The sequence below is a fragment of the Apodemus sylvaticus genome, chromosome 22 (genome assembly GCF_947179515.1).
Source record: "Apodemus sylvaticus chromosome 22, mApoSyl1.1, whole genome shotgun sequence".
Classification (NCBI taxonomy): Eukaryota; Metazoa; Chordata; class Mammalia; order Rodentia; family Muridae; genus Apodemus; species Apodemus sylvaticus.
The window spans coordinates 47500063-47514291 of NC_067493.1; the positions used below are offsets into that span (position 1 = coordinate 47500063).

General features: G+C 50.2%; 1 protein-coding gene across 10 annotated transcripts in view; it reads left to right on the forward strand.

Annotated features, from left to right (window-relative positions):
- The window catches only part of Acad10 (acyl-CoA dehydrogenase family member 10), a 65328-nt gene that overhangs the window by 33090 nt on the left and 18009 nt on the right, over positions 1-14229 (forward strand). The window contains exons 17-19 of one of the 10 annotated variants that reach the window (XM_052168386.1): positions 140-298; positions 1368-1540; positions 3031-3174. The exons of 6 other annotated variants lie outside the window; for them this stretch is intronic. In XM_052168386.1, the coding sequence (XP_052024346.1) occupies positions 140-298; positions 1368-1540; positions 3031-3174 (476 nt within the window). Of the gene's footprint in view, positions 1-139; positions 299-1367; positions 1541-3030; positions 3175-6916; positions 7127-11390; positions 11591-14229 lie in introns of those variants that run through there. 3 more of the 10 variants (XM_052168387.1, XM_052168393.1, XM_052168390.1) reach the window with 3 other exon arrangements.

Sequence of the window (14229 nt, forward strand, 5' to 3'; positions counted from 1 at the left end):
CCCTGGGATGAGTTTTGTCTGCCCTGGAGGCTGCATGGGAGTCTCTGATCCTGTGGCCCTGGCATGTACAGGGCATGTGGTCAGAGGCTCCGTAGTCCAGGAGTCCACTGACACGCCCTATCCCTGTTCTTCCTGGCAGGCATCCTGGATCCGCGCTGCAAACTCTGTGTGTTTATGGGGAAAACAGACCCACAGGCCCCAAGGCACCAGCAACAATCTATGATCTTGGTTCCCATGGACACACCAGGAATCACAGTCATCAGGCCTCTGTCGGTGTTCGGATTGGAGGATCCTCCAGGTTAGATCTCCCGAAGTCAGTCGCCCACGAGTGTGGCTCTAATGTGTGACAGCGGTTTGGGGAGCCAGGTTCTGTTCAGAATTTACCACATGCCAAGGATCTGAAGGTACTGGTGAGCCCAGCCTTTCACTTTCCTAAAGAGCATGGCCTGCCCAGTAGACTGCCTGTAGGGGTTTCTGCTTGCCTTTCCTGTCTAATGGCAGAAGATACGCAGGACTCTGTGAGAGGAGACAGGCAGAGGCACCAGGCTTGCATCCTCCGTTTGTCTTGAGCTCCAGGGGACTCCCTCAGCTGTGTGAGGAGAGGGACCTCTCCACTGACATCATTTGCACCCGCACTTCTGCCATCTCCAGAGGACCTATGCACCTTCCTCACCTAGGGGTTCTGGCCTGCATCCTATTTTAACCATGAGGCCAGTGAGATGACTCTGTGGGGGTTTCCACCAAGCCTGGTGACCAGAGTTCAGTCCTTGGGACCCAAATGGTAGAGGGAAGGACCTGGCCCTGCCGGTTGTGCTCTGAGCTCCTCACACAGGCTTGGGCATGTGTGCACACACCCCATACAACCAGTAAATCATACATGTAAAAATAAAGCAATCAATCAATAATTTGTGGCCGGTGAGATGGCTCAGTAGATAAAGGCGTGTGCTGCAAGCCGGGTGGCCTGAGTGCAATCCCAGGACCGACATGGTAGAAGCCACCTGACTCCTGAAAGTCGTCTTCTCACCTTCCGAAATGTACCATGCCTATGTGCTGACATTATATACAGGCAGTGGTGTGAGACATGCACTTGGGAGGCAGGGGCAGGCAAGCCTCTGAGTTCAAGGGGCCTGTCTGGTCCACACAGAGAAACCCTGTCTCAAAAAGGAAAAAGAAAAAGAAAGAAACAAACAGAATAAGTTGGTTTTGCTGTGGACATCAATTCCTCTTCTGTATTTCTGGGTCCACTTTCCTCTCCTTAACTGTGACCCAGTTAGAAGTCCATGGCCTAGAAAGAGTGCCAAAGGATAGCCCTAACCTAAACAAGGTATACAGACATCCCAAAACATCAAAGCATGTTGGTCTTTCAGGTGGCCATGGTGAGGTACGGTTCAAGGATGTGCGTGTCCCTAAAGAAAACATACTTCTGGGCCCTGGACGAGGCTTTGAGATCGCTCAGGGCAGGCTGGGGCCTGGTCGGATTCATCACTGCATGAGGTTGATCGGGTATTCAGAGAGGGCCCTGTCACTCATGAAGAAGCAGGTGAGCTCCCCAACCACCACATTGACTGCCACAGAGTTGCTGGCTGGGGAACTGGCCCCTTAGGGTTCCTTCCTTCCTGGGAGCAGCCTTGGCAGGAATCTTCCTGGGGCCTTCTCTCTCATTTGGAGTGTAGGGCTTCACTAAAGGGGTCTGAGAAGTTCTGGGCTGGGCAGTGGTGTTGCAGGTCTTTAATCCTAGCACTAGGAAGGCAGAGGCAGGCAGATGTCTGTGGAGTTTGAGAACAGCTTGGGCTATAGGTACCCAGGGCATTCAGGGTACACGGAGAAACATGTCTTGAAAAATAGAACAAAAGAGTGTGGTTCTCAACCTCAAAGGACACTTATTTCAAAGCCACATGTGAGTGAGCACTGTTCAGGAATATTGATTTAGATTACCTCAGATTCCACTTTGTCCTAAATTGTACAAACTTTTTTGTTGTTTTGTGTAGCCCTCTATGTCTTGGAACTCACTCTGTGGACCAAGCTTGCCTCAAACTCAGAAATCCATCTGCCTCTGCCTCCCCAAGTGCTGAGATTAAAGGCGTGCGCCACCACTGGGTTTTTTTGGATTTTGTTGTTGTGGTTGGGTCTTTTTTTTTGAGACATGGTTTCTCTCTGTAGCCCTGGCTGTCCTAAAATTAACTTACTTTGTAAACCAGCCTGGCCTTGAACTCACAGAGATCCTCCTGCCTCTGCCAGTAGGATGAAAGACAAGTGACACAACTGCCTTGCTCTATTTTCTTGGAAGGCATGATCCAACTATGAATCACACACACACACACACACATACCATACACACACATACACCACACACACCATATACATACACCATACACACCACACACACACATACCATACACACACACACATATACATACACCACACACACACCACACACATACACCACACACACACACACACACATAGCATAATAGCATAGACCTCATAGAGAGCCACCTGCCTCTGCCTTTGCAAAGGATTAAGGATGTTTGTTACCACGCCCAGCTTCATGAAGTTTGTGTAGTAACAAAGGAGAAGGTCAGAACACTTTCAGTTGCCTCATGGTGCTTCAGGCAGATGAGGCACAACCCGCCCCTGCCGTGGGTCTCTGCACTGTCTGGTGGCCTTCTTAGAAGGAGGTGATCCTCACTTTCCAGAAGCATTTCCCTTGGTCACTTGTTGTCATGCACAGCACTGGGCAATAGATGGCTATTGAGGCACAGTGAGTGACATTCCTGGCCCTGGACTGTAACATCCCCACTCCCCAGGATCACTGTAGCTGTGATCAGCCCTCAGCCCTGGAGGAAGTTCTCTGTAGGTGCGGCCTCTGTAAGGAGCACTGCAGTGCCTAACTCAGACCCTCACCCCCATTGCCTGTCCCACATCTGCTCTCTGGTCCTGAGTGCCCGCTCCCTTGCAGGTCATCCACTCTGAGCCTCCCAGGGCCTCTCTCGGCCCAGCTCCTCAGCCTTGTCTCCCTGGTGTGTGCAGGTGATGTCCCGCGTGGCCTTCGGGAAGCCCCTGGTGGAGCACAGCACCATCCTGGCAGACATTGCCCGGTCACGTGTGGACATCGAGCAGGCCCGGCTGCTGGTGCTGAAGGCCGCCCACCTCATGGATGTGGCCGGAAATAAGGTGGGAGGCCTCAGAGATGACAGTCACCCTGCGGTGACACCGGGATCCACCCTCTCTCCTGCTTAGCCAGCCGTGGGAAGGCTCAGCTCTTGGACACTGGTGACTGCTACTGTGCTGCTTGAAGTCTAGAGGGCCATCTATTGCAGCCCAGGAAAGGTGTGGGGAGAGGGGAGAACCTGCACCACATGGTCAGCCCTGTACTCCCGGCTCTTCAACAAGAAGACTTGTCCTCCTGGTGCAGGAGGCAGATGGAGGAGGAGAGCTGGGAGAGGGACCTGCAGGCCTGGGCCAAATACAGCATTAGCCTAAGGAGGAGCTTGTTCCCATAGCAACAGCTCCCATTCCCTCTGGTGGGTGGCCATGATGCATGGGGACAGATTTTGTTGGATGGGTCAAAGTGTCAGAACGTAGGACAGTTGTGACTGACTGAACTGCCACCATGTAAGGTCAAGGTGCACAAGCAGGCGGATGGTAGGAGGAGGCTCTGGCCGGGCGGCCTCCCTTAGTCCTGCAGAAGCTGGTGGGGCGGAGGCATGTGTGTAAGGAGCACTCGGGAGACAGACGTTGAAGGCACACGTCATAGGCTCAAGGCTAGCTTTGCTCGCATGAGCTTCAAGATCAGCTCGGCTGACGAGGTCAGGGCTTGCTTTCCATTTTAAGGATTTGATTTATAACGTATGCCATGTGTGAGCTTCAGTATATTCTACCCACCATGTGAAGCAGTGCTCACCAAATAACAGGACTCATCACAGAAAGGACAGGTCGAGACTAACCCAACCCACACTACACACATCATATCTGTGAGGGAACTGGTCATCTGTATCACAGACATGTGCTTCTGAGGCTTGTTTTAGGCCAGCCTGGTCTACAGAATGAGTTCCAAAACAGCCAGGGATACACAGAGAAACCCTGTCTGGAAAAAGAACGGAATGGAAAGAAGAGGAAAGGGTCTGAGGGGCCTGGGCTGGAGACACCGCTCAGTGTAAAGAGTGCGTGCTCTCTCAGAGGACCCAGGTTTGATTCCCAGCACCCACGTGGTGCTCATAACCACCCTTAACTTCAGTTGTAGGGCGTCAGATGCACTCTTCTGAGCTCCAAGGGCACGCACACAGTACGGTATAGGACACAAAGCAGGCAAAACTCCCATGCACAGAAAATTAAATAATGCTTGAAGGCAGTTTTCATGACCTCAGGAGACCTTGTCCCTAAAGAGACTAAATGCTAGAACTATAAACAACTAAAAATTTAAAGAAAGTCAACTTCCTGTTTTGTTTAATTTGTTGTTCTACTCTATGAGAGGAACAATCTCTTATGATCAGGGCTTCCTCTGCCTTATGGCTGCCAAGCTGAATGTTTTTACTGTTTGTTTTCAAGACAGGGTTTCTCTGTAGCCCTGGCTGTTCTGGAACTCACTCTGTAGGTCAGGCTGGGCTCAAACTCAGAGGCTGGCCCATCTCTGCCTCCCGAGTGCTGCGATGAAAGGTGTGTGCCAGCACTGGACAGCTGGGCTGCATTTTTATTAAGACCGGAATCCCATGCAGTCCTGAATAAGCACAGGAGGGAGAAGCCTGCTACCCTGTCCTAACCTATTTTGGTTTTCATGTCCTGATGACTTACAAATTCCTTCCTTTCCTCAAGGTCATATCATCAATCTTTGGGTTTTCACGGACCTCCAAAGAAAGCTCAGAGGACAGGGGCCAGCAAGATGATGCAAAAATTAAAGGCACTTGCCTCCAAGCCTGACAGCCCTGGTTTTGTAGTGAGAATTTTGGTTTAAAAACCCAGTTATAGCTGGGCAGTGGTGGCGCATGTTTGTAATCCCAGCACTCTGGGAGGCAGAGGCAGGCAGATTTCTGAGTTCGAGGCCAGACTGGTCTACAGAGTGAGCTCCAGGGCAGCCAGGGCTATACAGAGAAACCCTTTCTCAGAAAAATCAAATCCAAAAAACAAACAAACAAAAAACCCAGTTATGTGAATGTTTTGTTTTATTTACAGGTGGGATATGGGTTGCTTCAGACTGTCCACAGCTGTTAACTAGGATTGTTTCCTGCTCTAGGAGGGGCTTGGGTTTTGCCAGCTGTAGAGAGTTTCTATTTGGGACTCTGGAGGGGAGAGCCACAGGATGGCAGTTGGGTTCATTACTGCTGGGTTGCTGGCTGGAGATACTCTGGCCACAGAGACTGGATTTGCCCCAGGGAACTCTAGTCAGCAGGAGTCGTCTAAAGAGGTCTATACCCCCTTTCCCCTCTAGCCTTTCTCTATTACCTAGTGTTGTGGGGAGGGGGTGGTGTTGGAAGGGATTAGGGTGGAATAAGGGTTGGAAGGATGGTAGATATAAGACAAGAATGAAGTGGCCCAAGGAAGCACGCTTACAGGGATGACTCCTGAAACCATCACAGGCAGCCAGGGCTACACAGAGAAACCCTGTCTCGAAAAAAAACCAAAAATCAAAACAAACAAACAAAAAAAAAAAACCAAAAACAAAAACAAAACTAAGTACAGAGTTGTAAGCTTGACTTTACAAAGCACCCTACAACTAGGAATTTTAAAATGTGTTTTGAGGGCTCAATGGTTAATAGCACTGGCTGATCTTTCAGAGGACCCAGGTTGGTTCAACAGCACACGCATGGCTCACAGACATTTGCCACTCACGTTCCAGATGAATGCCACGCCCTCTTCTGGCCTCCATGGACACTGCACACATATGGTCCAGGCATACAAGAAAGCAAACTAAAAAGGTTTCTTTTTTTTTTTTTTAAGAGCCACAGATGTTCTGGCCCTCACTAAATGGATCAGGCTAGCCTCAGGCTAAACAGACATCCCTCTGCCTTTGCTTCCTGAGTGCTGGGACCAAAGGCATGTTGTCACTTGTGACCCATAAAATAAATTCACAATTGCCAAGGTGCTCAACTCTGCTGTAGACCCAAATTAAGAAGCTGACACTGAGGCCGACCTCAGGTTTGTCCAGCCCAGCACACAGTAACGTCTGGGCCTGTAAGAAGTTACCTGTTTGTGCCTAGAACCGACTCTGCTGACTTTCAGATCTAGGGGGCACTTTGAGCTCTTGAAAGTCGCTTGTACCCTTGCAATAAATCAGTCCTTTGAGTCCGAAAGACCTAGAAAGACCACAACTCACACTTCCAAAGGCTGGACTCAAGAGTGTCCAATAATGCCATCCTTCCGAGGACACGCGCCAGCCCAGCTCTCCAGACTGTGTCAGTCTCTCTTTTCTATCAACTTACGACATTGAGTCCGTATGCCACGAATTAAGAGACCAAGTGTGATTCAGGGCACGACAAAACTCGGACAGATACCAAGCAACCGCCCTCCCCCACACACCTTTTCTCGGTCCGTTTGGACAGGATTCCTGGTAACCCAGACTGGCTGGTGGTTGCCTCCACCTCGGGCCCCTCAGTGTTATCAGGTAAAGTGACGATCAAGAGAGGGTCGAAGCTCATAACTAACTTTAAGCAAATCGTTTAACCTCTGGTGTGTCTGCCAGTTTGGGAAAGTCGCTGGCATCCCCACCCCCATCCCACCCCCGCCCCAGCCGCGCTTTCTCGCTGCCAGGGCGCTGTCGCGACCAGGCAACCTCGAGGGCGGGCCCTCAGCAGCGGCAGCCCCTCTCGCGCAGCCGACCGAGCCACAACAACCTCCACTTCCGCCTCTCGGCCACCGTCTCTGACCCGCAGGGTCGCGCACGCGCACGCGCCGCGGGAAGGGGGCGAGGCCCCGGGCGCGCATGCGCTTTAGGCAGCCGCTTCCGAACCTTGGTTGACCGTCTGGACAGAACACTGTCCGAGGAGCGTGCTCACTCGCGTTCTGGCTTCTGTTTTGCGTTAGAGCCCTCTCTCGGTTTGTTCCGCCCAGTTTTCCGGCAGGGTTCACCGAGACTCTGAGTGTTCGCAAAGACTCTGAGGGTCTTCGAACTCAGGGTTATAACTTTCTGCAGGTATGGCGATGGGCTGCTTAGGAGCGCAATGGCTTCCCTGAGAGCCGAACACTGCGAGCCTGCATGGGATGGTGATTTTGCAGACACAGAAAACAGCCACAAACAGCACAGCCTTCAGCACTTGTTTGATCCAGAGCTACTTGTGTGAAATGAAACGCTGTGTGGAGACAGGGATTCGCTGAAGAGTCTATGGTCATGGTTAAATTTGGTTTTGTTGTTTGGTTGTGTTTGTTTTTATTTTTGTTTCTGATGTTTGTTTGTTTTTCCGAGTCAGAGTTTCTCCAAGCACTCCTGACTCTCCTGGAACTCATTCTGTAGACCAGGCTGGCCCCAAACTCAGAGATCTGCCAGCTTCTTCTGCCTCCTGAGTTGTGGGATACAGACCTGTCCACCACCGGGTCTGGCCATTGTTTGGCTGTTGTGAGTTATTTTGAGACAGGGTCTGGTGTAGCCCGAAATAGCTCGAACCCTATATATTGGAGAAAAGATAAGTTGTGTTCTCTATGTATTGGAAACAGATGTCCTTGAACTTCTGACCCTCCTGCCTCTTCCGCCTCATCAGTGCTAGGGCTACAGGCTTCTGCTGAAGGCTTTGTGCTTGACAAGATCGCAGGACAGAACTAACTCAATAATTGTCCTCTGTACAGGTGCTATAGTGAGCACACACTCCTAGAAATGCACTTCAGTGGTAGATTGCTTGCGGTATAGGCTCTGGGTTCAGTGCCTAGTATATGTGTGTGTGTGTATATATACACACACACACAGAGACACTCATGACATAACCGACATAATTGTACAGTACACACACCCCCGAGAAAAAAGGGAAGGAAGGAAGGAAGAGGAAAGCCAAGTAAAATCAGTGCATATATGGAGAAAACTGTGCCTTGACAGGATGCTATTGTGTACACGCTATAGTGTAAGACATGCGGGAGAGACCATGTATACAAACTGTACCTGTAGCAGGAACACGCAGTACATAGAATTGCTTATGCTATTTTCTCTGTAATATGTCTCATACCCTTTTAATGCCACAGTTTCCCAACTTCTGCTCACATTTCACATCCTAGTAACCTGTTCAGGATGCCTGTATGTGTGTCTGAGAACCGTAGATGTCAATAGTACTGACATCTGGTGGTGACGTCCCCTCTGGGGTCCAGGCCACCCCCCTTAGAATAATGGGCTTATTAATAATGTACTTATGAAGGTACATAAGCCACCAACACAGCATAGATCATCTGACCGTGTGTCATGCGTGTTTGTGGTGCTGAGGTTGACCTGGGGCCTTCAGCATGCTAACCACATGCCATACTGCTGAGGCACACCCTAAGTCAAGTGTCAGATACCCTTAACTGGTGTGCCACACACTAACTTGATGGCTCTACATTTTTGCCTTAGGCAGTGGTGACCCTCCCCCCCCCACCTTTGCAATTGGTTCTGTAATTGTCCCCATTTTACAGAGGAGGAAACTGAGGCTCAGAGAGGGTAACAAACCCAGGACCTCACTCTCAGTGGGTGGCAGAGACAGATTGGACACCAGTCAGTCCAGATCACTTATGTCTTTACTAACCCATCTCCGTAATATAAAACTCTACACCGTGTGGATGTTTATGAAATATGACCGAGGCAGGAAGTCCACATGAATCTAACCTCATTCCGATTGACAAGGAGAAAACAAAGATGCTTTGTGGTATAGAAGATGCCAGTTCCAGGAAACTAGCATTGTTAACCAGGAACGGACAGGCTGTCACAGCTCTTCCCAGCTGTCAGCCACTCAAGTGTGTCCCTAGCCCTTCCCTTCCTGCATTCCCCTCTCCCTGGGCTAGCCTGGCATTCAAGGCTGCCCCACCTCTGCCTGTCTTGTGCTAGGGATACAATCGTGCATCCTCAGGACTCCATGCTATTTTCTGATTTATCCACTTTCTCATCCTTCAGGTCATTTAGCCTGAGGAGCTGTTCTGACTCCAGCACCAAGCCCCAGGGGACGGCTGTCTAAAAGACAGCTCAGTCCTTGCCTTGTGGAGCTTACTGTAGGAGCAGACAGGAGAACAGTTAGTGTGTAGATGGTATATACTCCACTACAGACAGGAGAACAGTTAGTGTGTAGATGGTATATACTCCACTATAGATAGGAGAACAGTTAGTGTGTAGACGGTATATACTACACCATGGATAGGAGAACAGTTAGTGTGTAGATGGTATATACTCCACTACAGATAGGAGAACAGTTAGTGTGTAGACGGTATATACTCCACTACAGATAGAACAGTTAGTGTGTAGATGGTATATACTCCACTACAGATAGGAGAACAGTTAGTGTGTAGACGGTATATACTCCACTACAGAAAAGGAAAAGGGACATTGGGGGTGAGAGCCCACCACAAATCTGCCACAGTCAACTTGGGGAAAGAAAGAAAATCTACAGAGAAGGAGGCAAGACTGAGGTAAAAGTGAGTGGAAAGTCTCCAGCCAGATGAAGCAGGGGAGGCTCCTGTCTGCCAGCACAGCAGGTGCCCAGGCCAGGAGAGGAGGGAAGCAGAGTGCTTGCCTAGTGTGCACAAAGGGCAGAGTCGATTTCCCAGGGATACACGACCCAGAAGAGGTAAGGGAAGCCTGCAGTCTCTGCCTCCACATCACTTTGTTGTCCCTCAGAGACTTTGGCCTTGGCACAGAAAGAAATAAAATTGAAAGAGGCTCATTGGCCCTGGCGTTTAGGGTTTAGAGGGCTTGGTTTGTTTTGTGCTTTGTGTTTTTTAACCAGATTTAGCCAAATGTTGATGAATAAGTACATCGTGCCATTTTCAAGATTTACCATCTTCTCTTTTGTTAGCTGGGTACAGCATACAGATGTGTCTACCACACCAGCTACATGAGGAGACTGAGGCAGGAGGATTGCTTGAACCAAGCACTTGAGACTACTTGGGTAGCAGAGTAAGACCCATCTCAAGAATAAAAGAGAAGAAGAAAGGTCCTTTTTTTAGGTCTTGTTGTTTGTGAGTTTCTGTGTTCATTCTGAATTTATTTGTATGTCTGAGATAGGGTCTCATGTAATCCTGGCTTGCCCGGACACACTGAGATCCCCTGTCTCCCCGGTGGTGAGATTATAGGTGTGGACCTGCAAGCCCCAATAAAAGCTCGAAGTTGATTAAGAGGGCCTCCAAAGTTAGGAAACCAGGCCTCTTGAAGGGGTCCAGAGACAGAGTGCCTCTGAGGGCTCTGGACCCAATCACTGGATTGATCCCATGACGATTCACAATGAGATACCTTTGTTGGGAGCTGGTGAATCCTGGGAGGTGGGGCCCAGATAAAGGAAGGGAGTCACTGGTGTGTGTGTGTCCTGGTGTCTTCCCCTGGCCATTTCCTATGTTCCCTCTCTCTGCTTCCTGCTTGGCCGTGAAGTACGAATCTCTTTTCTGTCATGATGTTCTGGCCAAGTGCATGGAGCTGCGTGCGCAGCCACGAGTGAAGCTCTCAGAAACTGCGCCTCAAAACCAATCCTTCCCTTGTGCTGCTCTGTCAGGGAGCGGCTCACAGCAATGAAAAAAGTTACTAACACACAGGTTCTTTATGTTGCCCAGGCTAGCCTAGAATTTAGCAATCCTGCCTTAGTATCTCCTTTAGTTGGACTACCATACACTGTTTCCAATGATAGGGTTAAGGCAGGCTGCTGGTGTAGGATTTAGTCCTAGCACCTGGGAGGCAGAGGTAGGTTGATCTATGAGTTCTAGGCCAGCCTGGTCTACAGAGTGAGTTCCAGTATAGCCAAGGCTACACAGAGAAACTCTGTGTCCAAAACAAAACCAAACAAACCATGAAATAAAATGGGGTTAAGATGTGGTCACATGTGCAGCCTTGAAGGATTCCTCTGGCTGATGAGGGAGGAAGGTGGAAAGGGCAGGGAACCCTCAGGGTCTCTGAAGAGACGTCTGCAGTGAGAGAAGAAGGCAGGAGATCGGGTTCTCAGGAGGAAGCACAGACAGGGCTGAGGCAGCTGAACTGGGACTGAGGAAAGTCAAGCCTCCAAACCCCTTTTCTGGGGTTATAGCAGTTGAGGGGTGAAGGCCCCTTGGTGGTCAGTCATTGAGGCCAGCTGTGTGCGGGGCTCGAGTATTCATTGGACATCAGCTGGGAGCTGTGGTGGCACCAAGCTCAGGGTCACCCTAACCCTAATTTTAACCCTAACCCTAACTTAACCCTAACCCTCACTTAACCCTAACCCTGAGCGGAACCTGTGGCTGAAACTGTCCTGAACCTTCTTCCCACACAGCCCCTGACTCACCATGTGTGTAAGGAGGCTTTTCCAGCCTTCCTCTCTGCACTGGGCATGGAGGACCACTGCCCTGAAACACTCCCTGGGCAGGCATCAGGGAGTCCTCCGCTGCACACATTCTGGAGGCCGGAGCTACAGAGCAGTCATTTTTGACTTGGGCGGAGTTCTTGAGCCTTCTCCAGGGACAGTGGCTTCGGGTAAGATCCTTACTCTTTTTAACTTTTAGGGGCTAAGTGGGAGTGGGAAATTGGATACAGACAGGTCCTAGGGTCAAATTGTAAGCCCCTCTTAACAGCATCGTTTGAGGCAAATTATTCAGGTGCTCTGAGTCATGGTTGTTTGTCTGTAAATCAGGGCTAATAATGGACCCTCCTTCCTGGGGATTTGAGGGAAAGTTAAATGAAATGACCTATGGAAAATAGGGTAGAATGCAGGAAGCCCTGGGTTCAGTCCCTAGCACCTCAGAAGCCAGGCGTGGCATTTGGTAGGTTGATGCAGGAGGATCAGCTGTTCAGGGTCATCCTCAACTAAACAGCAAGTTCAAGGATAGCCTGAGTGTGGGCCTGTCCCCTCCCCCCTGCTTCTGCTGCTGCAGGTGACTCCACCTCTGTCTCCGCTGTGCTGTCTCCATTGCTGCACATCTTCCTGCACTGAGTTGTGCAGGGCTGGGCTGACCAGAGGTTGACTAGTCAGGGAGGAGTGCAGGGGAGCTTCAGGTGGCATTTCTGGAGAGCAGACCTCTTCTCAAGTGTTACAGCTCTTATGACAGAAGCTATGGATAGTTCTGGCACACACCTCAAATCTTTCTGGATAGGATTCTTTTTTTTTTTGGTTTTTTTGGATTTGTTTTTTTTTTTTTTTTTTTTGAGACAGGGTTTCTCTGTGTAGCCCTGGCTGTCCTGGAACTCACTCTGTAGACCAGGCTGGCCTGGAACTCAGAAATCCCCCTGCCTCTGCCTCCCAGAGTGCTGGGATTACAGGCGTGCGCCACCACTGCCCAGCTCTGGATAGGATTCTTTTTTTTTTTTTAAAGATTTATTTATTATATGTAAGTACACTGTAGCTGTCTTCAGACACTCCAGAAGAGGGAGTCAGATCTTGTTATGGATGGTTATAAGCCACCATGTGGTTGCTGGGATTTGAACTCAGGACCTTCGGAAGAGCAGTCGGTGCTCTTAAGCACTGAGCCATCTCTCCAGCCCTTTTTTTTTGTTTGTTTTTTGGATTTTAGTTTTTTCAAGACAGGGTTTCTCTGTATAGCCCTGGCTGTCCTGGAACTCACTCTGTAGACCAGGCTGGCCTCAAACTCAGAAATCCGCCTGCCTCTGCCTCCCAGAGTGCTGGGATTACAGGCGTGCACCACCACTGCCCAGCCTTCTGGATAGGATTCTTATATACAGTTTTGGGGTGGGCCAGGGTCTGAGAGCAGACACTTCTCATTGGCTTGGTCTGAGAGCTTGGTGATATCTTATCTGCATTTTTTGAGACAGGGTTTCTCTGTGTAGCCCTGGCTGTCCTGGAACTCACTCTGTAGACCAGGCTGGCCTGGAACTCAGAAATCCCCCTGCCTCTGCCTCCCAGAGTGCTGGGATTATAGGCGTGCGCCACCACTGCCCAGCTCTGGATAGGATTCTTTTTTTTTTTTTTTTTTGGGAAGTCTTGATGCTGCTCCTCTGTGATTGATGGCCTCAAACCTCTGCGGGGTGGGGATGTTGTTGGAGGCTATAGCTGTGTTACAGAAGCCAGGGGCCCGAGGGGTGTGGCCAAATGTCTGCCATTCCTTGCAGGTAACAGTCACCTGCTGGGTTACCAGGGTTTTAAGCCTCAGCTCCACCAGGGACCAGGCTGCCTGTCACAGCTCACCACCCCACACCTGTGCTAGATGAAACGTTGCTATAAATAAATAGTAACACAAGGAACTTTGCCTTCTGCCTGAGTATCATGAGAGCTGTTACATTCTGCTATGCCAGTGAACTGAAGCCTCCAAATTGAGTCCACCTTAAACTTTCCCCTCTTGCAAATGACTAAACAAGTAATAGCCAGGGAAAAGATACAGAAACAGAGCCCTCAGTCAGGGCAGCTACAAACCTGAAGCTGTCCCCGCATGCCCGCCCACTCCCCACATCCAGTCTCAAGCGGCATCCGTGAGGTTTTGTCACAGCGATATGACTTCATTGTGAGCTCATAGCTTACATCAAGGATGGACTAGCATTTCCAAGGAAGAGGCAAAGGGTAATGATCTTAGGCATGAGGGCCATAAAGTCTCTGCTGAAAGCACCTGAAGGCTGCCCATAGCGTCAGGGCAGCCAGGGTGGTGCTAAATGGAGGCATGGCGGGCAGGCTCCCAGGCACCAGTGGGAGTTCCCGCACAACTCAACGCAGGAAGACACGGATCAATTGAGACAGCACAGCAGAGAGGTGGAGCCACCTGCAGCAGCGGAAGCTTGGGGGGACGAAAATCCCACTGTCACATGATACTGTTTTGTTGGGTTAGTTTCCAACTTCCTCAGAAGGTAAAGCCATTCTGACTCACAGGTCATATAAAAAGTGACATGGCTAGCTTTGGCACAGGCTGGCCGACTGGGCCCTGGGAGTACAGTACTTGGGCTGAGATGTAGCGCAGTGGTACAGGGCTTGCCTACTCCCCACAAGGCCCTGGGTCCATTCCCAGCACTGCAGGAAGACAGTGGGAAGAAGGAGGGACTGAGGGGAGCAGAAGGCCAGGCAGGCTCTTCCCAGCTGTGAACCACATTCCTGGGATTGAGTGCGAGGAAAGAAACCTTTGTTGTATCCCTTCTTCGCCCCTTCCTCTTGCCCTGACAAACTCCATGAGCCA